This window comes from Ochotona curzoniae, unplaced genomic scaffold, assembly GCF_017591425.1.
Source record: "Ochotona curzoniae isolate NIBS_2020 unplaced genomic scaffold, NIBS_Ocur_1.0 contig_1, whole genome shotgun sequence".
Lineage (NCBI taxonomy): Eukaryota > Metazoa > Chordata > Mammalia > Lagomorpha > Ochotonidae > Ochotona > Ochotona curzoniae.
In genome coordinates, this window is record NW_024464918.1 from 46203547 (window position 1) to 46228263 (window position 24717).

The window sequence follows — 24717 nt, forward strand, 5'->3', positions numbered from 1 at the left end:
CTGGGAGACTTTTAGATCCCAGCCTGGTCTTCAAGCCAGGCGGGTTAAGTTTTATTCAATAGCAAAAAAGCCCAGCCGGGGGTTTGGTTTTCCTTCTCCAGGGATTCACTGCATGGCACAGCTCAGGGCAGTGGTCAGTCTACTTCCACGTCCCTGGCATTGTGTGTCCTCAGCATGCCCATGACCTTGCACTGTGGCAGCCTCAGCCTCAGCATGCTTTGGACTCACTGTAATGGATTCTGGCTTTTAAAGCATCTGTTGAATTACAGGCAGTTTTTTTCTGCCAGTCTGCAGGTCTGTGGGAATCCTGGTTGGCACACTCAGGCCTGCACACCCCTCGTGCCTTGGATGTTCATTGCAGGGGGCTTCTCCGGCTAGCCCCAAAGCTTTCCCTGGAGACCTTATGGATGTAGCCCTTGGGGTGACCAACCGCACTGGCCCGCTGTATTTCACCTTGGTCGGCATCTTCCTTGAATCCAAGCACCCCACCCTCCTCGGCACGGTCCTTGCTGTGGTCTTCCTGATGGCCTTGTCTGGAAACGCCATGCTCATTGTGCTGATACACGCCAACACCCACCTGCACACTCCCATGTACTTTTTCATCAGCCAGCTGTCTCTGCTGGACAGCATGTACGTCTGTGTCACCGTTCCCAGGATGCTTGTAGACCAGCTCACGGGAAGGAACGAGATCTCAGCACCAGAGTGCGGGGTGCAGATGTTCCTCTACGTGTCTCTAGTTGGGTCAGAGTTCTTCCTGCTGGCCGCCATGGCCTACGACCGTTTCGTGGCCATCTGCCGTCCCCTGCAGTACCCTGTCCTCATGAGCCCCAGGGTGTGTCTCCTCCTGACGTCCGGCTGTTGGTTCCTGGGGTCAGTAGATGGCTTCATGCTCACACCCGTCACCATGACCCTGCCCTTCTGCAGGTCCCTCGAGATCCACCACTTCTTCTGTGAGGTCCCTGCCGTCACGAAGCTGTCCTGCTCGGACACGTCGCTGTACGAGACACTCATGTACCTGTGCTGTGTCCTCATGCTGCTGGCCCCCGTGACGGTCATTTCAAGCTCTTACTCCTGCATCCTGCTGACCGTGCACAGGATGCACTCAGCAGAGGGCCGCAAGAAGGCCTTGGCCACCTGCTCCTCCCACATGACCGTGGTCGCTCTCTTCTACGGGGCCGCCATCTACACCTACATGCTCCCCGGAGCCTACCACACCCCCGAGAAGGACATGGTGGTGTCTGTATTTTACACTATCCTCACCCCCGTCTTGAATCCTTTAATCTACAGCCTCAGGAATAGGGATGTCACCAGGGCTCTGAGGAGAACGCTGCGCCTGGGGGCTGCTGTCCAGCAAAGAGCTAGGTAGGAACTCGGTGTCCTCAGCTGCTGTCCTCTTCTTTACACATGAACACTATTCCTTGATATCTCAGATTATAACTATCAACTTACTGTTTGCCCATGTTTGAGGCACTGCTTACCCACTCCATGTCATTTCCACTCCCAATATGGATGAGGAAAATGGGGCACCTGCAGACAGAGCACGGCTCAGTGATAATGATAAAGAGATCCTGTGCTTTCTGACAGGGGTGGATCTGGAGGTCATGAATAAAGTGGCTCAGCAAGGGAAAACAAACAGTACGTGCTTTCACTCTGTCTGGAGCCGACACTCGTTTGGTGTCTGGAGTGGAGAGCAGAATGCTGTCCCTTGGGCCGGGGTGGGGAGCAGAGGGGACACGGTGGAGCCTGGTGCTCCAGGACATAGGTGATGAAGGTAATTGTTAGGAGGAGGAGCTTGAACATTCCCAATCCCAATGAATGATCAACATGAGCCACTAGCTCGCTTCATGTCCTGACGGTCTAGGAGGTGGCTTGATGCCTGGGGTCTCGGCAGTGTGTCAAGTCGGGAAGCAGTTGCTGGGATTTCCTGAGATGGCCAATTGTCATGTGACCTTATGTCCTTCCCTTAGTGGAAATGAAAAGATGCTCCGCTTCTCTTCTAGTTTGTGAGTCTGTTTAGCTCCCTGTCCTTCACAGGGGTGTCCGCAGATCAGGGAGCCTGCAGTGCAACTCAAGACGAGATCTTCAGCAGGGACCCCTGGTGGGCAGCTTACCTTTGCCCACCTCTGCCATGGACCTGCTGCCCAGCCCAGGTGAGCGGCTCACCTTCCGAGATGGAGAGGGTGCAGTGAGTGAGGAGGGGCAAGCAGCCCTTGACCTGGAAGGCACAGTCTGTCCCTGGAGTTGAGGGGGCTTGTGTGAAACCCGGCAGTACCCCATGAATCAGGATGTGTTCCAAGATGCAGAGTCACCACCATGCTCCATTCAGTCTCTGGAGTCCCGCACTGTCCATTTGCATATTCTAATACACAGACATTCATGACTGCTCTTCTGACTTCTGCTGTGGAAATGTTCTGCATTTTCTCCTCCCAGCAGTGGATCTGGTAAATTACTAAATATTGGGAAATGGGTTGTTCAATAAACTGTTATTCTCAAGTGTACCACAGTTCAATTTATTTCACATCTTGGATACTTTATACATATATACATATTATTAGAAACAGAGTTAAGCTTAATGAAACTAAGGCCTATTTAGAAATAAAATGTATAGGGCTGCACATGATGACTGTATTGGCTAATACTCCCCCTATAAGTGCTGGGATCCCGTATGAGCACTGGCTCATGTCCCAGCTGCCCCATTTCCCATCCAGCTCTCTGCTTGTGGACTGACAAGTAGAGGAAGGCCCAAAGCCTTGGGACCCTGCACCCACGTGGGAGATGAAGAAGCGGCTCCTGGCTCCTGGCTTCAGCTCAGCTCAGCTCAGCTCCAGCCATTGCAGCCATTTGGAAAGTGAACCAGTGGTTGGAAGATCTTTCTTTCTGTCTCTCTGTAAATCTTCCTTTCCAATAAAAATAAGCAAATGTTTTGCAAAAAAAGAAATAAAATGTATGTAACTTACTACTGTTATAACTAGTGACCTCAAGGACATGTCTAGTTTTATGGTCTGGTAAAAGATTGGTTAGCTTTGCCTTAACTGCAGCTGAGATGCGAGGCTACAGCCACCGACACAGCAGGGATGTGGCTCAGGGGCGTGAGGAAGGGATCTTGGCCACACACGCTGGGAATCGTATGACGAGTGAGTCGTGAATCTTAGACCCCATGTTGCCTCAAAACTGGTGCCAATGTGTCAGTGTAGACTGTCAGCTCTGAGCCATAGCAGCAAAGAAAGTGAACTGGGATTTGAAAAAGCAGAAAAATTCTAAGGAGAAGAGACACATCATGTTTACACAGTTTTAATTTGGAAATTTATGTGGATCATACAATGAGGGTTTCTTTATACAAATACTCACTGTAGTGTTGTTTCAGATTAGTAAATATTTGGAAGATGTCTACATTTATAATAAAAGACAAAATTTTATGTAGAGTCTATTGCTAAAGCAAAATATGATGAAACTTTAAATTAAATTAAAAAAAGAGATTTCTAGGAATATTTAATATGTATGCAGCTAAAATATTCAGTGAAATATGGAGCTGCAAACACCATGACCTTCTGTATCTTCCTTATATCTATACATGATTGGAATGTGGAAGTAAAATCTTTATAGTAAATATACTTGAAGATAGTATTAGAAATGTTTTGTTTCTTATCATAATAAGAACCTCCAATTACCCATGGTGTCCATAAAACACATTTATGAAGCTGAGACCCCATAACATAAAGCAGGACCCAGCCCCCTGTCTGTCCCCTGAGCTCGAGGGTCCTTGCCTGTTCTGTATCAAGAGGAGTTCGTGGACCTAAGGGATCCAGGTGACCTTACATGGTTCTAATCACCAGACTCGAGGGGCCATTTGCTCCTCCAGTAGACCAGAACCTTGCGGCAGTGCTGTGCTGGGCTGATCTGTGCAGGGGAGTCCAGGTCTGCTGGGAGGTAACTGCCATATCCACATCACCCCCAGACCACTGGAGCCCACCTGGCCACCGCGAATTCCCTACAGAGCACAGGATCACTGACCAGTCACAGGGAGCTCACGAGCTCCACTGACCAGCCAGGAGCCTGGCCACGAGCTGACCACACACCTCTCAACCCCGATTTCAGTCCTAAGAACCTTCACCCCTAATGCTTCAGGGAGCCCAGGAATTAAGCAATAGCTGCCTGGCTCCTTGCTCCGCACTTTGCAATAAATACCTATTTTTTTTTTTCATCACTGATGTCAGTGACTGGCTTTTTTTGCATGAGCATGTGACCAAATGTGGGGGCTCTACTAGATCATTGCCAACTATTTTGGATGTTATTCAGCAACAATTGGAGACTCAGATGGGACCATAGTCCTAAGTGGGTTTCTCGCCTGTGGCACATTGGGCCCATTGACCCCTGGAGACTCCCCAGCCGCTAAGTAAGTGGACACTTGTCCAGGAGCAGTTCCCAGGGGCTGACTGCTAGCCAGGTGTTGCTGGCTTTAGGGGCTTGTTGGGTGAAGGAAACCAGGCTTGAATTCAGGTTAAGATCTGGAGACATGCTTGATGAGTGGCAGCCTCGTGCACGGGAACGTCAAGGTAATGTCTCCTGTGTTGCAGAGTAATATCCCTCCTGTTGTTGGCGAGTAGTATCCCTCCTGCTGATTTGCTCCAGCTGTGACCACACTTAGGGTTCAAAGGGATTTCTTGTTTTCTGGAGCCAGAGAGATCACCATCTTGAGAATTTTGTTCCACTCCGATTGCACAGTGGATTAAAAGAGCGTTCCCTTTTGAAGATTTATTTTCATTGGAAAGGCAAATTTACAGAGAGAGGGAGAGACAGACAGAGCTTCCATCTGCTGGTTCACTTCTCAGATGACCACAACAGCTGGAACTTAGCCAATCCGAAGCCAGGCACCAGGAGCTTCTTTTGGGTCTCCCATGTGGGTGCAGGCTCCCAAGGTTTTGGGCCGTCCTCTGCCGTTTTGCCGGGTCACAAGCAGGGAGCTGGATGGGAAGTGGGGCATCTGAGACGTGAAGCTGTGCCCATGAGGGATGTCTAATCAGGAGGTGGAGGATTGGCCAGTTAAACCAAGGTGCCAGCCCCCAAAATAGTTTTAAAATTTGTGTAAAACAGTGAAACAATTTCCATTGGCAAATAAAATTGAGGGGAAAAAAAAACGAAGCCGGAAGAATGTAATCTACAATTTCAATTTATTATTATAAAGCTGTAATAATGAAAAGAGCATAGTGCTGACGTGGTAAGATACAGAGGCCAATAGGAAAGAATGAGTCCAGAAACTCGCCCACACATATAGCCAGTTAGCACTTTACTATAACGTGTGCCAGGAACACTCGTTGGGGAAAGAGCAGCTCCTTAAATGGTGGCATTGAAAAGCCTGATATCGACATGTGAAGAAGGAACTTAAACCACGTGAGTTAGACTGAAATGTGAATGTTACCATGAGGTTTCTGCACACACACACACACACACACACACACACACACACACACACCGTCAAAAGAAAAAAAACTTACACTGAAATCAGCATTGATTTTTTTTTTCAGAGATGACACACAAACTGTAGGAGACAAAAAAAACAAAAACAAAAACAAAAAACAAAACGAGAGAACATTACATTGAACTACAAAGCCTCTAAAGGCAAAGGGAACAATCCAGTGAAAGAGGAGAGAAAACACTTACAGCCTGTGTGTCTGGTTAGGGGCAGACGGCCCTGGTGCTTCTGCCCCTGCTCGGGGCTGGCCCTGGTGAGCCCCTCACAGGTGGGTCAGAAGCCCGGATTCCAAGCATGTGTTCAACACATTCCAATCGGCTGAAATCTCACATCTCCAAGATTCATGAGACACACATCACTGAGGGCCAGTCTGATTCAGACTAACTTTAAAAGACCATTCGGTCAGTGCTGGAGAACAGTTCCAGTTGAGTCCAGAGCTTGAGGAAGAGGGTGTGGAGTCAGCGAGAAAAGAGACACGGACTGCGGTCACTTGGTGCTCTGAATGACAGCTCAAGAAGCTTTTTATTTACACCGAAATCACCACAAGCTTCTGCACACTTAATTGTTCTATTTTTTACTTCACGACTAAGTGGGCATGCACAGACATTTGACTATTCTATTTTTTACTTCATGGTTAAGTAGGTGTTTTTAAAGAAAATTGTGTAAAACACTATAGTCATTTCATTTCAAAGTAAGCCATTATTTATTCTTCAGTAGTAGCCATTGGGCGACAGCCGGGACTCCAACGCCAAGGCACATGTGGTTACCTACTAATCTGTAATTCCTACTACATTTCTATTTCTACAACTTATCTATCATTAAGAAAAATCTGCTATAAGGAAAAACATAAACACCCAAAACAAAAGTTTAAAACATTAAGTCCCATTACAAGTATGGGTTTTACAACCCCATAAACAATCAAATAATTAAAAACATGTTTGTATATCCTTTAATTCCTCTAGCCAAAGGGTTATAAAAGTGGTTGAAATGGATACATTTTCTCTGCTCCAAAGAGATTGCAGAGAGGCTAGTCCTTAAAAGTCACAATAACTGTATTTATCGCCATAGCAGTTTTGGCTTGTACTCCCGCCTTTTTCATCAATTTTTAGGGTGCTTTCAAGCCATTTCCCAGAAGACACACTGCGTGTCTGGGCCAGTTTCTGGGGCAATAGTTAGGTATACAATGAGCTGTGCAGGAATGGCATGGGCTATGTTGCACTGTTGTGTGTATTAATTCTCATGATTTGTTAAAGGCACGTTCACCAAGACTTTGTCAGTAGCTTTAACTCCCAAGCTAACATCAGTTGCAAAAACCATCTCACAAGGGCAAACAACAACGCCTCAATGCATTTCAGAAGTCTTTAATGGGGTGATTGAGTGTCCATGCAAAGAGAGTGAAACTGCGTCGAGACATTTGCCAGGCCTTGCCGTACAACTAGAAGCTCCTTGTGGCCTTGCCAACAGGAGAGCTGTTCTCTTTATACCTTTGTGTCGTCCACCCACACTGCACAGCTCCTAACAGGTCAGCTACCTTTAGTCCCACGCTGCATGATTACAGAAATAGCTCAGCAAAAACCTAAAGGGAAACGTCTAAATGTGCTGCATGCACAGCACCCAGAAGTGGACCACTGCCCAGTCCCCATCTCCCTGACCCCCAGCCTCGTCCTGGAGCAAAGGCCCTGTAATTAATGAACACGAGGGCGTGGCGAGGCATATTTGGAAAGTGAAATTAAGCTATTTTGGTGTAATTATTTTTGAAATTGGTACATAGATTTTTAACATAAGATTTCCACTAATGTTTTGAAGAATCCCCATTATCAATTAAAAACCTTGGCCAAATACTTTTAGGCATTATTACCCAACCCAGATTATGTGAATTAAAGCATTCATATTTGGAAACAAAAATTTGAAGATAAGGAGAAAACATAGTTTGGATAAAATTCTTGAATAAGAAAATTCTGGGGCCTGGCATGGTAGCCTAGTGGCTAAAATGCTGGCTGTGCATGCACCAAGATCTCCTATGGGTGCTGGTTCATACTCTGGCTGCTCCACTTTCCTCCCAGCTCCCTGCCTGTGGCTTGGGAAAGTAATTGAGGATGGCCCAAAGCCTTAGGACCCTGCATCCACGTGGGAGACTCAGAAGAAGCTCCTGGCTCCTAGCTTCAGATTGGCTAAATGAACCAGTAGAAACTCTTTCTGTCTTTCCTTCTCTCTGTAAATCTGACTCTTCAACAAAAATTAATGAATCTAAAAAAAAATCTGATTTTGTTTCACGTCATGAAGGTGTCATTCCGATGGTTTCTGTCACAGCTGCATCGCTCATTGGTGCCTTATGCTTGCCATGTCACTTTCTGCCTGTTTGGGACTCTGATAGAAACACAGAGATCGGATCACGGAACCATGGGACAGGCTCTGGGATGCTCAGTAGGATCCATTGTAACTGTCAAAGCTTCAAATGCAAGACGGAGACCTCAGGCCTGAGATCTGGACGTGTGGGAGTCACAGCACACGACCCCTCGATTCCCCATCGACTTGAAGTCTTTGAGTGTTTATGTACAATCTTCCTAAAAACAGTGATGAACACATAGAAATTCCACAGATGTGTTTGCATCTTAAAAACTTAAAATCTCTTCATTTACTTAGAGAAAATAGCTAAATTATATCATAGTCTTGGCTGAAATTATCTCCTTTAAAAAATATGAACAATGTGATATTTTATTCACCTGAGCACTTTTTCTTCTGAACATTATTCTTTTTTTAACTTTTAATTCATTTCCTTATGATATTTATGTGCTTAATATGTCTGTTTTAAATTCCCGTCTCCCATAACTGATGTGTCTCTGACACTGTGATATGTGTCTTATGATATATGTCTTTTTGAAACGGAGAATCCAGGTTTCCGAGCTCACCTGTGGGCCTCTGTGCTTCACCCTTCTGCTGTGAGCCTTCGGGCCACGCAGGGTCAGGCTTATTCCCCAGCAGAGATCCCAGGACCATAATCTCCTCGGGTTCTCTCCAGATGTAATTGGTGAACTGGGATTGTGGTCCTTGTGGAGCTGCCAGGATAAACACGCCGTACCCTACATCTGCGCCCTTTGTCCTTGGGAGGAGCCTTTGTCCTCCTCCATTCGCTCTCAGAAGCACTCGGGATGTCAGGCTAGGTGCATGGTCACTGTGTGGGTGCTGCTTCCCTGACCTAAGCATGCACCATCACAGAAGGAGTGAGCCATGCACCCCACCCCTTGCAGGCTGGTAAGGGGCTCTCTGTTCCCCTTCCTCTCCTAACTAGGATTTTTATGCTTTTCTTATGTTTTCTATTTTTGCTATGATCTGGGATTTCTCATTGGGAGCACAGAGGAGTGGAACCGGAAGACAAACCTGGAAGAAGCTGGCTTCCTCCCCAGCAGCAGGTGTGCTAACAGATGTGTGGGTGGCTAGCATTTGGAGTAGGCAAATTCTCATGTAGAAATATCCATGTTTTTGCTCTGTTTTAATTTTTTTTTCACTTATTTTATTTGAAATACAGAGCCAGACAGAGAGGGAGAAGGAGAAAGATTTCCCGTCCACGGATTCACTCTCAGATGCCTCACAGCTGGGCTGGACCAAAGAGAAGTCAGGAGCTTGGAACTCAGCTTTGGTCTCCCCACGAGGGTAGCAGGGGTCCAGATACGGGTGCTGCCACCTGCTGCCTCCCGGGGTGAGCAGTAGTGGGAAACCGGGATTGGCAGCTGAGCTGGAGCTGCCACCTGAACACTCTGATACTGGGGTCCCAAGTGGAGTCCTCTCCTCCGTACCCAGTGTCCACCCCTGGTTCTGTTCTTTTGCGAGGAACAGCAGCTTGGTGGATGTGAGCTTGCTGATGGATTAGAGCCAAACATAACAGTGTGTGTGTTTGAGAGCGAGAGGAACAGAGAAGACTGAGGGTGGATGGGAGATAGAAAGATAGTATGGGAGTGGTTTTCAGTCACCTTAAAAATAATTCAGAGGGTTACAAAACATATATCCTGTAAAACTGCTCTCTGAACATCTCCAAAGTTGGGACTCTCAGCTGGTGGCACAGACACAAGCTGGCCGCCCCAGCTGCCTCTCCCAGAGCAGGCATGAGCAGGGGGCTGGGACTTGACCCCAAGCTCACTGATGTGGGGTGCAGACATCCCAAGTGGAGACCTAACTACTGGGCCAAACATCCTCCCATATTTCAAATTATTAACACAGGGGCCCCTTCTTGTCTTTCTGGCAGTTAGATGTTCTGAGTCTTTAGTGAGCTGGCTTGACTCAATTATTTCTGCTCAAAATGTCCTGAGGTATTCTCTCAGGGAATACTTTGGGCTCCTGTTTTGGGGCTGCCACTGAGTTAGGTCTTTAGGAGGCTCAGGGCATAAATAATCAAATACATTATCATAAATAATCAAAATGCATTGTCATACATGTTGTGTTCTATTGTGGAAAGAGGTACCAATACTGTAAAATCTGTGCTAGGCACTGCTGAGCTGTGCCCGCTGTGTGAGGAGGGAAGGGCACTGCTGGGCTGTGCCCGCTGAGTGAGGAGGGAAGGGCACTGCTGGGCTGTGCCCACTGCAGGAGGAGGAAAGGGCATTGCTGAGCTGTGCCAACTCCCCTCCCCTTCCCTCCCCTCTCCTCTCCTCTCCTCTCCTCTCCTCTCCTCTCCTCTCCTCTCCTCTCCTCTCCTCTCCTCTCCTCTCCTCTCCTCTCCTCTCCTCATCTCTGTCATCCCATTTCCATTGCCATGTTGGCCCCAGTTTATTGCTGTGTCTTTGAGGATGGCTCACACTTCACGAGGTGGCTTATAACTTTATTTCATGGCCACGTGCACACAGAAACATGACAATTGGGTTGATTTTTATCTTTCATGTCTTCAGACTCTCTCCCCTCCACCCCCCCGCCCTGATTAACCCGCATGCGCGAGCCGTGTTCTGTCTGACTGCTGCCCCTCTTGGCCGGATCAGCCGCTCTTACCTGCAGGTCTGACTTGCATTCTTAGTCCTGCACTGGCCTCAATGCTCCAGGCTGCTCCAGCTTGGCGCTCCGGCAGCAGCACTTGGTGTTCTGGGCTTATGCCTTGTTTACGCCCTGTGTCTTGGCATTCCCTCCAGCACACTGGGTGCCTGCAGGGCTGTGCTGCTATGGTGCTCCCCAAGTACCTAAAATCCTCCCCAGGTGCACCTGTGTGCTCATCCCGTCCCCTGTGGCCAGGGCCCCTCAAGTTGGTATCGCTGTCCTCAGCTCCAGCGGTTCCTCCTTTGTTGGCAGCACTGGTCAATGCCGCCTCCCCGTGGCTGGCAGAGCCATCAATGCCACCTCCCGGTAGCTGGCAGAGCCGTGCTCACCAGTTCAGCATTAGGGAAGTTTCTTGATGTTGCCTGGCGGTTTCTGAGGAGCCACTTGTGCCTGAACTCACTTCTTCATCTCTGTCTTCCTTGTCTGCATTACTTCTAATGAATCTCGGTCCCGTTTTCTCTCTTCTTTCTTTTTTATTTTAAAGATTTATTTTGATTATTTGAAAGCATTACAGAGAGAGAGAGAGGCCTCCCACCCACTGGCTCACTCCACAATGACTGTCGTGGGTCAGGCCAAGCTGGAGCCAGGGTCTTCGCCCTGGTCTGTCACACGTGGCAGGGCCCGAGTGTCCGGCCTTCCTCTTTGCTTTCTTGGGTGTATTAGTGGGGTGCTGGATTGCCTCTTCGTTTCTAACCTGTACTTTTTGAGTTTTGTTAGTGTCCTAACTCAATGATATCATATTTATATTGTTTATTAAAGGATGAGATAAAGCGCTTGTTTTGTGTTTGTGTGTTGTCTTTTGAAGGGACATTGAGGAGGCGACACGTCTGTCCTGTGTGTGTTGAAGCTCTGCAGGTCCTGCACCATGGCCACGGCGATGTATAAAGAGCTAACCATGACTGAGCACTGCCTGCGTCCAGCTGGCGGCCTGCGTCCCTGGGGCACCGTCCTTTCATGAACTCAGCTGCAGGACAATGGAGGCAGCCAACGGCAGCTCCGAGGAGGGCTTCCTGCTGCTGGGCTTCTCAGATCAGCCCCGGCTCGAAGGATGCCTGTTCATCATCATTTTGCACTTTTACATCTTGAACCTTCTGGGCAATGCGGCCATCATCCTGGTGTCCTGTGTGGATGCCAGACTCCACACGCCGATGTATTTCTTCCTCAGCAACCTGTCCTGCGTGGACATCTGCTTCACCACCAGCGTGGCCCCCCAGCTGCTGGTCACGATGAGGAAGAAAATCAAGAACATGAGTTACGGCGGGTGTGTGGCCCAGCTCTACGTGGCTATGGGGTTGGGGTCCTGTGAGTGCATTCTGCTGGCGGTCATGGCGTTCGACCGCTATGCTGCAGTCTGCCGGCCACTGCACTACACCACCATCATGCACCCGAGGCTCTGCGTGGCCCTGGCCGGCACAGCGTGGCTCAGCGGCCTCGTCACCTCCCTCATCCAGTGCTCCCTCACCGTGCAACTGCCCCTCTGCGGTCATCGCCAGCTGGACCACATCTTCTGTGAGGTGCCGGTGCTCATCAAGCTGGCCTGCGTGGACACCACATTCAACGAGGCAGAGCTCTTCGTGGCCAGCGTGGTGTTCCTGGTCATCCCTGTGTCACTCATCCTGGTCTCCTACGGCTTCATAGCCCGGGCCGTGCTGAGGATCAAGTCGGCCGCCGGGCGCAGGAAAGCCTTCGGGACCTGCTCCTCCCACCTGCTGGTGGTCGTCATTTTCTATGGGACCATCATCTTCATGTACCTGCAACCAGCCAGAAGCAGCTCCAAGGACCAGGGGAAGTTTGTCTCTCTCTTCTACACCATCGTCACTCCGCTGCTGAACCCCATCATCTACACTCTGAGGAACAAGGATGTGAAAGGGGCCCTGAGGGCCATGGTCAGAGGACAGGCTTTCAGGTCAGGAAAGTTGTGAGTTGTGCCTTTGGTGCTGGGTACCCCTGTGATGCTTTGAGCCCCAGGTTACTCCACGATCTGAGGGTCTGCCAGGAGCCGAGTCCTCATGGAACAGTGCTGCCTTGTTCTCCCCAAACATGCTGCCCCTAGATTCCAAGATGCTGTGCCCTCCCCCAGAGGCCCTCACTCTTCCTGCACCATCACGCTCCATGTGGCCACTCTGCTACCTAGGACAGCGGCCCAGCTGGTAAATTCTGCTTATTCTGAAATCTACAGCTTTTCTGATGCACCATCCTTCTCACTCTGAGGGACAAATTAACTGTTTCATAATAGATTTCACATAACATGCAATGATACTGTTGGGTACCAGCATTTCCACACATTCACATGTACGTTAGCATTTATATATCTGCCTGTATATACAAACTGGCTAAGCTCTATATATATATATCAGCTATGAACTAATATATAACTCTTTTTCCATGATAAAAATGATTCAAAAAACTCACAGAAGAAGGGAGTTAAAAGCCAAGCTTATTTGGTGCAAAATAATGTTTTGAGTCCATGCTGTTTTTTTTTTTTTGTAATACGCTCTTTTTGCGGCAGTTTGAAGACCCCTCATGTGTCACTTGGAACTGGAGAGTGGCCGAGCCCCCTCCCCCTGACACTGGCTCGTTTGCGGTGGGAGAGGCCAGGGTGCTTCAGAGCTGCCTGCTGGTGAGGCCTGGGTCCCCAGGATTGTTATTTCCCTAATGGAATCAAATGGACAAGCTTGCCTTAAAAAACTGATGTTTGACATTCAGTTACATTTTCTGTTAAAAGTCTTAAAATTTAAGTAAAGGCATCATATACTAAAACAACTCTTTTAGTATTTTTATAGATAATTCATAAAGTCTAACCAAAAAGTAGCTGCTTCTGGCATTAATAAAGAAGAAAGTATTTCTTAAGCACAAGGTGTTAATCATGCAATTTTACACCTTAAATTTGAAATATAAAATCCAAACACAAGGGCCCAGCGCCAGGTTCAATGGCTAAATCCTCGCTTTGCAAGTGCCAGGATACAAAATGGGCACTATTCATGTCCCAGTTGCTCCACTTCCCATCCAGCTCCCTGCTTGTGGCCTGGGAAAGCAGTGGAGGACGGCCCAAAACCTTGGGATTCTGCACCCATGTGGGAGAACTGGAAGAAGCTCCTGACTTCTGGCTTCTGGTTGGCTCAGCTCCAGTTGTTGTGGCCACTTGGGGAGTGAACCAGTGGGTGTTAAGATCTTTCTCTCTTTCTCTCCTCTCCATAAATTTGATCAAGCTTTCCAGTTAAAAAAAATGACTAAATCTTAAAAAATCCAAACACAACTCACATTAATGCTCATAATTGTATATTTGCTTCCAAATTTAAAGTAATGGGATATTCAGATACAATTTAATAATAATAAGTATATTCTTATATTTGGCCACACTCTTAATTCCATAATTCCTCATTCAATTTTCTCCTCCTTCCTCAGCTCCTCCATTCTCCAAATATATTGAATTTCATCAATGTTAAACTCATATTTTAAAAGACATGTAATTACAGGGAATAGTTTGTTCTACAATCATAATTTTGCTCTGCGTTTTCATTATAATACACAGGAGGGAAGAAAAAGCATGTGCAAAGGGAAAAATACAGAGAACCCGGTGAGGTGGTTGTCAAGCACATTAGCGTTTAGTGACAGAATCTATGACCCCGTTTGCAGCAGGATGCTCAGCCGTGTGTGCACCTCCAGAGACCGGGCCAAAGGTAAAATGGTGACACAAAAAAGCCTCGGGCGAGTTTATGAATGATTCAGGGGTTCTCCAAAGATACATTGTCCAACTTACTCCCTTGAGTGTTTCAAGCAAATGAAACACTGCGTATCCGTCAACCACTAAACAGAAGTGAGGAGGACACGAGCTTGGTGGAGTCTGTCTTGTAGGTGTTGTCGTGTGTATTCTGCCATCAGCTTAGAAGGAAGAACTGCCACCTAACAGAACGTGCCGAGGAAAGCAAGCTTCATTCCGAGTGAGAGCAGCTTCTGCATTTATAGACACTTCTCCAGTCCTTAAAATCAGAAACATGTGCCCTAAGTCAGAGCTGAAATCAGCTTAAATGATATGTTGTATCTACAACACAAAACATGACACTTTTAGAAAGATACAGCTCTCAATGAAAAGACAGCCAGATTGAAGTAACAGTGTCAAGCAATATAGTAAGAACTATGACTGAAAGAATGAACTATGCACAAAACACCAACAATTTCAAAGGCAAAATAAAACCATAAGAAATTAAACTCCATTAAAAATGAATTGCTGTGAACAAGAAATTAACTGCAAAGACATTTCAGAATAAACTTCAGATAGAAATAAATGGTAAAGATACAAATTTCAACTATAAAGAGATGAGGTATTTCTTCTGAAAAAAAAAAAAACAACTAGGAAATAACACATTATGAGTGGTGCCACCACTATGGTGAAGCAGTAAAAAGCTGTCACCTGTCAGTTGAGTCCTGGATGCTCCACTTGTGGTCCAGCCCTCTACTGGCCTGTGAGAGCAGCAGGGGCTGGCCAGGGTCTGAGCACCTGCCGCCAGAGGACAACTTAGACGAAGCTCCAGGCTCCAGCTGAGCTCAGTCCTGGCCGCTGTGGCCACTTGCAGAATGAATCAACACATGGAAGATCTCGCTGTAACTCTGATGTACAAATAAACACACCTTTAAAAAGTTAGACTCACAAACGTTGCTACACTGTTGCAATTTGAGAAACAAAATTAAAGAAATGGGATAAGCAACAGATATATACAAAAATTGAAAAAATACTTCACTGTAGGCGACAATGAGAATATGGTTGGTCACTCTAATGAGTTAATTTCCCTAATGAACTGGCATTTTATGATAATTGGTTTATACTGTTTCTGTAGTCACTGCTCATCGGTAATTTTATGCTTTCTTCTTTGCATACAAGTTACTGGCCTTCTCTAATAACTGAAAAATCTCCCAAAATGTTGTTTATTCAATATCATCCTGTATTAGGCATTCTAGATGTTTCCATTTATTTCCTTTTTGATGAATAATCACTTTGGGCAACTTTCTCTGTGGATGGTCTGTTTACATTGTGTATGCTTCAGCTATTTCACAAATATCATCATTAGGTCTAAAACAAGGATGTTTAAGTCGATTTACACACATTATGAATTGACTTGGAAAAAACTTGCACAATGTGTGCCTCCAAGTGAGCAATGGTTTTGTCTAGTTATGTGACTGTTGTGAATTACAATTGTTTAAACTTACACTGTGAAAACAGCGAGTGTGTGTGCATGGTTTCACCAACCCCTCAAACGCTATGAAATGACGAGAGTTGTGCTTTAATATTTTTATTATTTATTTTTCATGATACAGCTCCACAGGCTCAGGGATTTTTCCTTCTACTCTGCCACCCCCACTATTTCCCCTGTGCTATTATAATAATACGGTTCTTCAACAGTAGTCACAAGTGCATCACTCCATCGAAGTGTTAAACAGTATCTTGATAATATGATGCTGAACTTTCTAACACTGTCATGAGACACACACAGAAACCCAAGGAAGTTAATGGAAAGTGGAATTAAAAGGCGGGCAATGTGTCCATGGACTGTTGGAGCACCCCTCACTTGTGTGTTTGTTTGTGTGTGCAGAGGTGATGGTTGCTGTGAACCACCCCCTCCCAGAAGCAGGCAGAGTGATATGGGTGGTTGGAGTGTTTTCCGATTTCTGTAGTGTGACCCTGATGTGGACCTGTGTTCCCAGGGCAGGCAGAGCGAGCACACACAGTGCCTGGCTCTGTGTGCGTGTTTAAGGATTTAAAGGATCTATTTATTTATTCGGAAGGCAGGTCAACGGAGACACACAGGTGTGTGATGGAGTGGGATGGGCGGATTCAGTCCTCAGGTGGCTGTAAAACCAGGGCTGGGCCGGATTAAAATCAGCAAGAGGGACTTGTTGGGTGGCAGATGCCCAAATGCGTTTGCTGTCCCGTCTGCCTCCCCAGGCACATTGGCAGGAAGCCAGATAGGAAACAAAGCCCCTGGGGCTCGTGCTGCACATGGAGCATCAGCGTTGCAAGCAGTGGCTGAACCCCTCGTGCTGCAACACCAGTCCTGGTAACGGGCCTGTAGCAGTGACAGCCACAGCCGCAAGCTGCAGGCTGGAGTGGGGTCTGTCCCCAGCCCGGTGGTGCCTGGCTTCTGCAGGTGGCAATGGTGATGTGCAGGCTGTCCACCTGGCTCTGGTCAGTGCAGGCTTTGGCAGCGGCCTTGTCCTGCTGCTAGACCTGCTCCCCAGGCTAGACCAAGGTGAGAACAGTGACACGCCCACTGTGGCGGTTAGTCTGATGCGTCAGCTTGACACATAACTGTGAGCCCTATGCAGACACATACAGATCTGTACGCGTGCATGCGAGATACATGGGTGAACCTCAACAGTTCATGGAAAGTGCATATTATGAAAAAGCAGTGCAAAGAATTCATTTTGGGGATCAAATAATTTTTTAAAAATCAATTTTTTCGTGCAGTTTTTGACATTCCCTTGGATACTTGGTTTTGTGTCTCTGCAGAGAAGCAGCAGGGCTGACTGCTCAGTCAAGCTGCCCAGGGATCGTGCCGCTGTTGGTGAGGTAGTTAGGATGCTGTGCAGACACTGCATCTGTTTCAGGGGTCCTGGTGGTTTGGAGCCTCTCCGTGTTTCAGAGTCCAGCTTCCTGCCAATGTGCTGCCTGGCAGCAACACGGGATGCCCCAGGCATTGGAGTCACTGCCCTCACATGGGGGTCCTAGACCAAAACTCCTGATTTCAGCCTGGTCCAGCTGTGGGCACTTGGGGACCCAAGATAGACGATTCCTGTCTGCGGTCTTTCTCCATCTGTCTGTCTTTCAAATTAAAATACCTTTATACCTGTTTATTCCTGCATATGTGTCTGTGTGCACAACCATTACACTCACCCATGGGCTTTGAAAATGTGTGATAGCCACTCAATTTATATTTTCTATGCATATGCTTCCTATAACATCCTTAATGAACATTTGACAAGAGGAGACTTGGGGCAAAGAGGAAACGATTTTCCAAATGCCTGCAGCTGTTGAGGTAGTGCCGGGGATTCAATGTGGACATGGCTAGTGGGCACGAGGCTGTCATTCTCAATGTTACACTGGCCTGTGATAAAGGACTGCGGTTTATATGATGAACTTCTTATTTATTTATCCTAGGACTCTCAAAGGAATGATTCTCACAGAGAATGGGGATGCTGGAAATAGAGGATCGTGTCTGCGGCCTGCACAGGTGCTCACAGGCCTCATGTGACAGATATGGACAGAAGGGGATCCAAGTCCCCAGCTTGCCCAGCTCACCAGCCTGGTCACTGCTCACACAGATTCACTGGCAGCACCCGTTCAGCTGTTCAGTCCTGTGTCCGTAGTCCAGCTTTACTTGGCTCCGTTCCACCTGTGCTCTGGGGACCATTTCCTGTCTGAGATCACCCCAGGCAGTCTCCTACCCCCGCCTGGGGAGGGCTGTCTTCCCAGCGCATGTCAGGGGCACACAGGAAGCCATGACCAACCTGGTTATTAAGCAGGGGTATCCTTCATTCTGGACATGATCTCAAACCCCGCAGCCCAGGTGACTGGTGAAGTGCGAGCCCTTGTCCAGGAGAAGGAAACAGGAGAAGGCTTTCTGTTCACTGCAGGTGAGACACGCGGGGTCTAGGGTGAGCGTGCCGTGACTACTCGACACTGCACTCTGAGGCAAATATATTTTTTTTTCCCTTTTTGAGATCTTTATCGCTTCCTTTTAGGAATAGGTTTGGAATTCCAGTGAGAAGTGTGGATAGGGTATCAAAGAAACAAAGGCAACAAGCAGAGAACCGCAGCTCCTTATTTGTGGAGATTGTTGTCATCTTAATTGTCCATAGGAACCTGGGAGCCTGTGGCTGATTCTCTCCAAGCACAGCTTGTCACTGTATCTCCACTGATGCACATTGTTTCAACCTTTGTTTGACATTGCTTAGCAGGTGTGCTGAAACTGTGTGTGTGGAAGACACAGAAGACACTGAAGGCATCAACGCTAATGCAACAGCAGAGTGTGAGTATGTGTGCGTGTGTGTGTGTATGTGTATATACAGAGAGAGAGAGAACAAGACAGTAAGACAGGGTGACAGGGTCCAGGCTGTTTCTCTCTCCATGCCCAGCTTCCCATGTCACCCTTGTCAGTTCTTGGCACTCTCACGGAGATGAGTTAGTGGATCGATTTCCAGAATCTATTTCTTCTGCTGGTCTTCATGCCTGTGGTTTATGAGAATATCATATTTTTATCACTGTATCTTCATCACCTAAAAGTAGTTCAAATCAGCATATAATGAACATCTTCTACTTTTATTATTCCTGCTGAAAATTTTTTGGTCTATGATGCTTTTTACAGTTAAATGAACTCTTATACTGTTTTTTCTATTTATGTAAAAACATTGAGTTGGGTTATAGGGATTGCATTGAGTGTGTAGCTTTACTGAGTGGGCGTTTTAACGGAATCTTTCATTCTACAAGCAAGGGATGTCATTTCCATTTATGTGTGTTTATTCATTTGTCAGTGTATTTATTTTTCAGTGTAGAAGCATTTCGCCTCCCTGGTTAAGTTTATTTCTAATGTTTTATCATGTTTGATGCTTTCATAAAAAGCAGCTGTTTCCTTGACTTCTTTCTTGAATGTTGTGTTGTTCATGTGCAAAAAATCAGCATATTTATGTGTTTTAATTTTGCATCTCACAGCTTTTTCGACTTCATTGTCTCTCCTCTGTGTTTCCTTCAAAGTCCGTAAGGAAGTATTTTCTTCCATTTTGCTTTCACACTTCTTATTTGTCTAGTTGCTGTGGAGCGGGTTCCCAGTATAACATCGGGTAGATTTGGTGCGAGTCCTTCCGTATTTTAGAGAAAATTTTCATTTTTTTTTCACTGTGAGTATGATGTTAGCTGTGGGTTTTTGTGAAGTAGTCTTTATTTTGTGGGAGAAATAGTGAATCGGCTATACCTAATTTGTTAGAAACTATTAAAAAAAGGAGTCAGATTTTATGAATTTTTCTGCATTTAATGAGACTACAATGTGATTTTTGTTCTTTATTCTCTTTATGTAACAATTCACGGTGATTGGTGTGTTTATGTTGAAACTTCCTCTCAAGCCCAGGGCTGAATCCCCCTGCTGGCGTGCCTCCTGCCTCTACCGTGCTAACGTGTGTGGTCTGTTATTGCTTGTTCAGGACTTTTGTATTCAAGTCTCTCAAGGGTATTGACCTGAATTTTGTTTTATTGGGTTGCCTTCATCTGGTCTTGATATTCTGGGTGATGTTGGTATCATTAAATCGAGTTTAGAAATATCCCCTCATTTCTATGTTTTCAAAACTTTTAGAAAATTGGTAATAATTGTTCCTTAAATGTTTATTGGAGTTGACCATGAAAGCACCTGACCACGGATCTTCCTTAATGGAGTTTCATGTTTTCTAATTTAGTCTTCTTATTTATTGTTGGTCTATTCTGGTTTCTTACATATTTGTTTTTTGATTGAGTCAGTCCAGGCAGGTTACACATTTCTAGAAACCCATTTTATTCTGTTTCTCCAGCTTGTTGGCACCTAATTGTTCACATTGGCCCCTTATGATCCGTTTATGTCTTTGGCATCAATTGTATAATTTATTCACACACATTTTGCTTTTGCTCTTATTTTTCCACAAGATAATTTATGGATTTTGTTTTCCGAGATCAGATGAGATCGGGCGCGTTCAGAGTGGTATGGCTGTAGACGGATTTTGTTTTCATATAATTTTAACAGTCTGGTTTTTTATACTGGTCTCGGATTCTCCATTCACATTTCCTTGGCAGATTCCAGACCCAGTGGCTGCTGCAGAGCAGTTACTTAGTTTCTTCTTCTATGTGTGAGCATAAGTCTAGCTGTGTATAACACACACATGAGCGTATATACTACTACATGATCATTCACGTGTGCATATTTATATATGCACACGGGTTAGTTGCACTACATAGAAGTAAACACCAAGAGAGTGCGGGGATTCATCAAAATAAACTAACCAGCTATTAATTAATTCCTTCCTTTTGTGACCATTGCTTTCCAGATCTATAAGGTTTGTCAGAAAATGGCCAATTCCACCACGGTCACAGGGTTTCTCCTTGAGGTCTTTGCTGACGGGTGGGGGGTTCGATTCCTGCTCACGGTGTCGTTCCTGCTGCTGTACACCGGCACCCTGCTGGGGAACCTGCTCATCGTCACCGTCACCACCGTGGACCGCAGCCTCCACTCCCCCATGTACTTCTTCCTCAGGAACCTCTCCGTCCTGGACATGTGCTACATTTCCGCCACTGTCCCCAACGCCTGTGTCAACTCCCTCACTGACAACAGGGCCATCTCGGCAGCTGGGTGCGCAATGCAGATCTTCTTGGTCATCTACTGTGCATATGTGGAGGTGCTGTTCCTCACCTCCATGGCCTGGGACCGCTACGTGGCCATCTGCCAGCCCCTGCACTACGTGGCGATCATGAGCCCACGGGTGTGTGTCCAGGCCACGCTGGCTGCCCTGCTCAGTGGCCTCATCTATGCAGGTGTGCACACAGGCTCCACATTCCGGCTGTCCTTCTGCCGGTCCCGCGTGGTCCGCCAGTTCTTCTGTGACATCCCGTCCCTGCTCCGGCTCTCCTGCACAGACACCTTCAGTAACAGCCTCCTGGTTTTTGTCTCAGCCACTGGGGTGGTTGGCACCTGCTTCACTCTCATCACCATGTCGTACGTGCGCATCTTTTCTACAGTGTTGAAGTTTCCAGCTCAAGAGCGAGGAAAGGCCTTCTCCACTTGCATCCCACACCTGCTCGTGGTGTCTGTCTTCCTGAGTTCTGGGGCCTACGTGTACCTGAGGCCCTCAGGACACTCTGAAATGACTCGGGACATGATTCTGTCTGTGTTTTACACCATTGTGCCTCCATTCTTGAATCCTATCATCTATAGTCTTAGAAACAAACAGATTAAGGGTGCCATAAGGAAAATAACATTGAGAAAGTTTTTAGGGCCTGGCCCAATGGCTCAGTGGCTAAATCCTCGCCTGGAACCCACTGGAATGAGTGGCACAAGTGGCTGCAAGCAAAGAGTTGTGTACCAACTGCAATAAGTAAAATCGCATTGTAGACCTGTGGGTGACACAGCTTGGAAACCTGCCCCAAGGAGAAGACTCTGCTAACCAGAGTACAATGACCAAGAGCAAAAGAAGAGACAAAGGCATAATGAATATTACTGAAAACTCCCCTGCAAAGGAGCAAAACCCTATGCCAACTTCACAGTTAAATGAGGAAGACATCAAGAAAATGGGGGACACAGAATTCATAAAACTTATTTTAAAGCTTCTGATAAAAAATGAGAAGCACATGCAAGAGTTCAAAGAATTTAAGGAAGCAATAAAGCAAATCAAGGTTGATATATCAGAAATTAAGAACACATTAGAGCAAATTAAGAGTACAGTGGAGAGTCTCCAAAGTAGAATAAAACAAGCAGAAGAAAGAATCTCACAATTGGAAGATATTTCCTGTCATCAGGGGGAAACAAACAAAAAGCTGGAAGCATAGCTGGATCAGACCAAAAAAAGTATTCAAGAATTGAAAGACACTAATAAGAGGCCAAATATAAGAGTTATGGGAGTCCCAGAAGATGCAAAAAGAGAAGCTGAGTTTACAAATGTATTTAATGAAATAATAAAGGAAATTTTCCCTAATCTAGAGAAAGAATTGGGAAACAAGATCCAGGAGGGGCACAGAACTCCCAACAGGCTTGATCAAAAGTGATCTTCACCAAGACACATGATCATCGGGCTCTCTTCAATTGAACATAAGGAAAAGATCCTGAAATGTGCACGTGAAAAAAATCAATTGACATATAAAGGAATGCCAATTAAACTCACAGGAGATCTCTCACAGGAAACTCTACAGGCAAGAAGAGAATGGAGTGACATATTCCAGATTCTAAAAGAAAAAAATCGTAGGCCTAGAATAACATATTCAGCAAAGCTTTCTTTTGTCTTTGAAAATGAAATAAAATTCTCCCACAGTAAAGAAAAGTTAAAAGAATTTGCCTCTTCCAAACCTGCCCTACAAATGATACTTCAAGATGTTCTCTTGACAGAGAAGAGGAATACCACCCAACAAAACCAAAGGCAAATGGGAGGAACATCCCAGTAAAATGACAACAGAAGACTAAAGCAATGAACAACCCATTCCTAAAATGACAGGAGCAAAGTACCATCCATACATATTAAACTCTGAATGTAAATGGCTTAAGTTCAGTCAAACGCCATAGATTAGTAGACTGGATTAAAAAACAAAACCCATCTATTTATCATCTAGGAGAGACACACTTCACCAACAAAGATCAGTGGCAACTATATCGCATGGATTTTGTTGTTTTCTGTTAGTTTCATCTCTTCAAAACACTTTCTTCTTATTAAATCATTCAATGACTCATAGATCATATAGTAGCATCATTTTCTTCAAGAAGGTTCTTGATTTTCATTTCTTCAGCTACATGTTAGTCATTTAGTAGCATGTTATTTAACTTCATGGTGTTGTTAATTTCTTTTTTTCTCCCTGATGTTGATTTTGTTTTGTGGCTTTTCATCTAAGGGGATGTATAGTTGCTGTGTAATGGAGACTGTCTTATCTAGTAACATGTCATTTAACTTCTATTGTAAATTTCTATTTTTCTCTCTGTTGTTGATTTTGTATTATGACTTTTCATTTGAGGGGATGTACAGTAGCTGTGAAATGGAGACTAACATGCAGATGTGAAGATACAATTTGGTATGCATCTCTACTTCCAGACAAAGATGGACTTACAATGAAATTGTTCACTATATCTTGACAATAGGAGCTGGATTCTCTGCCTTTGTCCATGCCCACAATGATGGACATATGACTGTGTATGATGAACTATGTTTTAGTAATGATATAGAGGAACTAGGTGGGGGGGCAGAATCGGGGAGGGGATAAGAGAAATGCCAGGAGCCTATGGAACTGTATCATAAAATGACAATAATAATAATAAAATGTAAAAAAGGTAGTATTGCAATCCACTATAAAAATTATCTGCACCAAAATGAACTTGATCATTTAATTGTCTTTTTCTCCTTGTGTGTCACACATCTCTGGTGAACATTTTACTCCGAGGTGAAAGCTGAGAGCTTTCCCTGCACTGCCAGGAATACAGTGAGGACCCCTCTTGTCTCTGCTGTTCCCCATGGTGGCAGCAGACCCAGGCAGGGCAATGCAATGAGAGGAATCAGTAAAAGGCATGAAATCAGCCCTACCTGGAGAAAATAAATTTCATGTATAGAAAACCACGAAGATTATGCCGAAGTGTTAAATTTAATAAACTAATTCAGTAATATTGTGGGTCAAAAAATCAGTGTACAAATATCACTAGTATTTCTACACATTAAAAAGATAATATTCCCCCAAAGAAAGCAAATATCACCTTTATAATAACTTCAAAACTAAATTCTTAGAAATAAGTCTCAACAAGGATGAATCTGTAAACTAAAGACTAGAAGAACTGAAGCAACTCAATGACAAGCAAACAATGAATTCAGTCAGAGGGAACACAGATCTGTCCATGCAGGTCCCAAAGACAGGGATGCTCAGAGCACGGATCTGACCGTGCAGGTCCCAAAGACAGGCATGCTCAGAGGGAACACAGATCTGTCCATGCAGGTCCCAAAGACAGGGATGCTCAGAGCACGGATCTGACCGTGCAGGTCCCAAAGACAGGGATGTGATTGTGAACAGACACATGGGAACAAAACTCAAGGAGAAGCACATCAAAGCCACAGTCATCCCACACAGATCATCGACTATTGCTGAGTCCTCTGTGCCCATGGCAAGTGCCTTGGGAAGCAGAGACCTCCGAGTCCATGAGGCGATGGGCACCTTGAATATCCAGACGTAATAAACCGATGAATCCCTGTGTGAAAACACCACGTTGTACAGTACATGTCCTTCTTGTCAGCTGCACGGAAGCTTCAACGATAAGTAAATCAAGTTAAACCTGACACATTTTGGCTTATCGGAAAGCAAAGTGAGATATTGAAATGATAACAGAAAATGTCAATCAACAAATCATGTCAAGTTTAATGATTAATGATTAGAACTGAAATTGTGGACCTACTTCAGGTTGTGATCTATGGCAGATTCAGAATAACAAGGACAACTTTCTATTAATTTAGCCATTTTCCAAATTAGAGCCAACAGC

At 45.6% G+C, this 24717-nt stretch overlaps 3 protein-coding genes across 3 annotated transcripts; all 3 read left to right on the forward strand.

The window, feature by feature from the left end:
* Nucleotides 1-403: 403 nt before the first annotated feature.
* On the forward strand, nt 404-1366 carry LOC121152671 (olfactory receptor 2T29-like). The gene has a single exon (XM_040974840.1). It carries the CDS (start codon nt 404-406, stop codon nt 1364-1366), a length of 963 nt encoding a protein of 320 aa, XP_040830774.1.
* A 10097-nt stretch (nt 1367-11463) lies between these two features.
* Nucleotides 11464-12411, forward strand: LOC121152676 (olfactory receptor 2G6-like). Its single transcript, XM_040974852.1, has one exon. The coding sequence runs from the start codon at nt 11464-11466 to the stop codon at nt 12409-12411; it is 948 nt and encodes a 315-aa protein (XP_040830786.1).
* An 8158-nt stretch (nt 12412-20569) lies between these two features.
* On the forward strand, nt 20570-24691 carry LOC121152685 (olfactory receptor 14C36-like). The gene is made up of 2 exons (XM_040974862.1): nt 20570-21505; nt 24656-24691. Exons 1-2 carry the CDS (start codon nt 20570-20572, stop codon nt 24689-24691), a joined length of 972 nt encoding a protein of 323 aa, XP_040830796.1.
* The last annotated feature ends 26 nt before the right edge of the window (nt 24692-24717 follow it).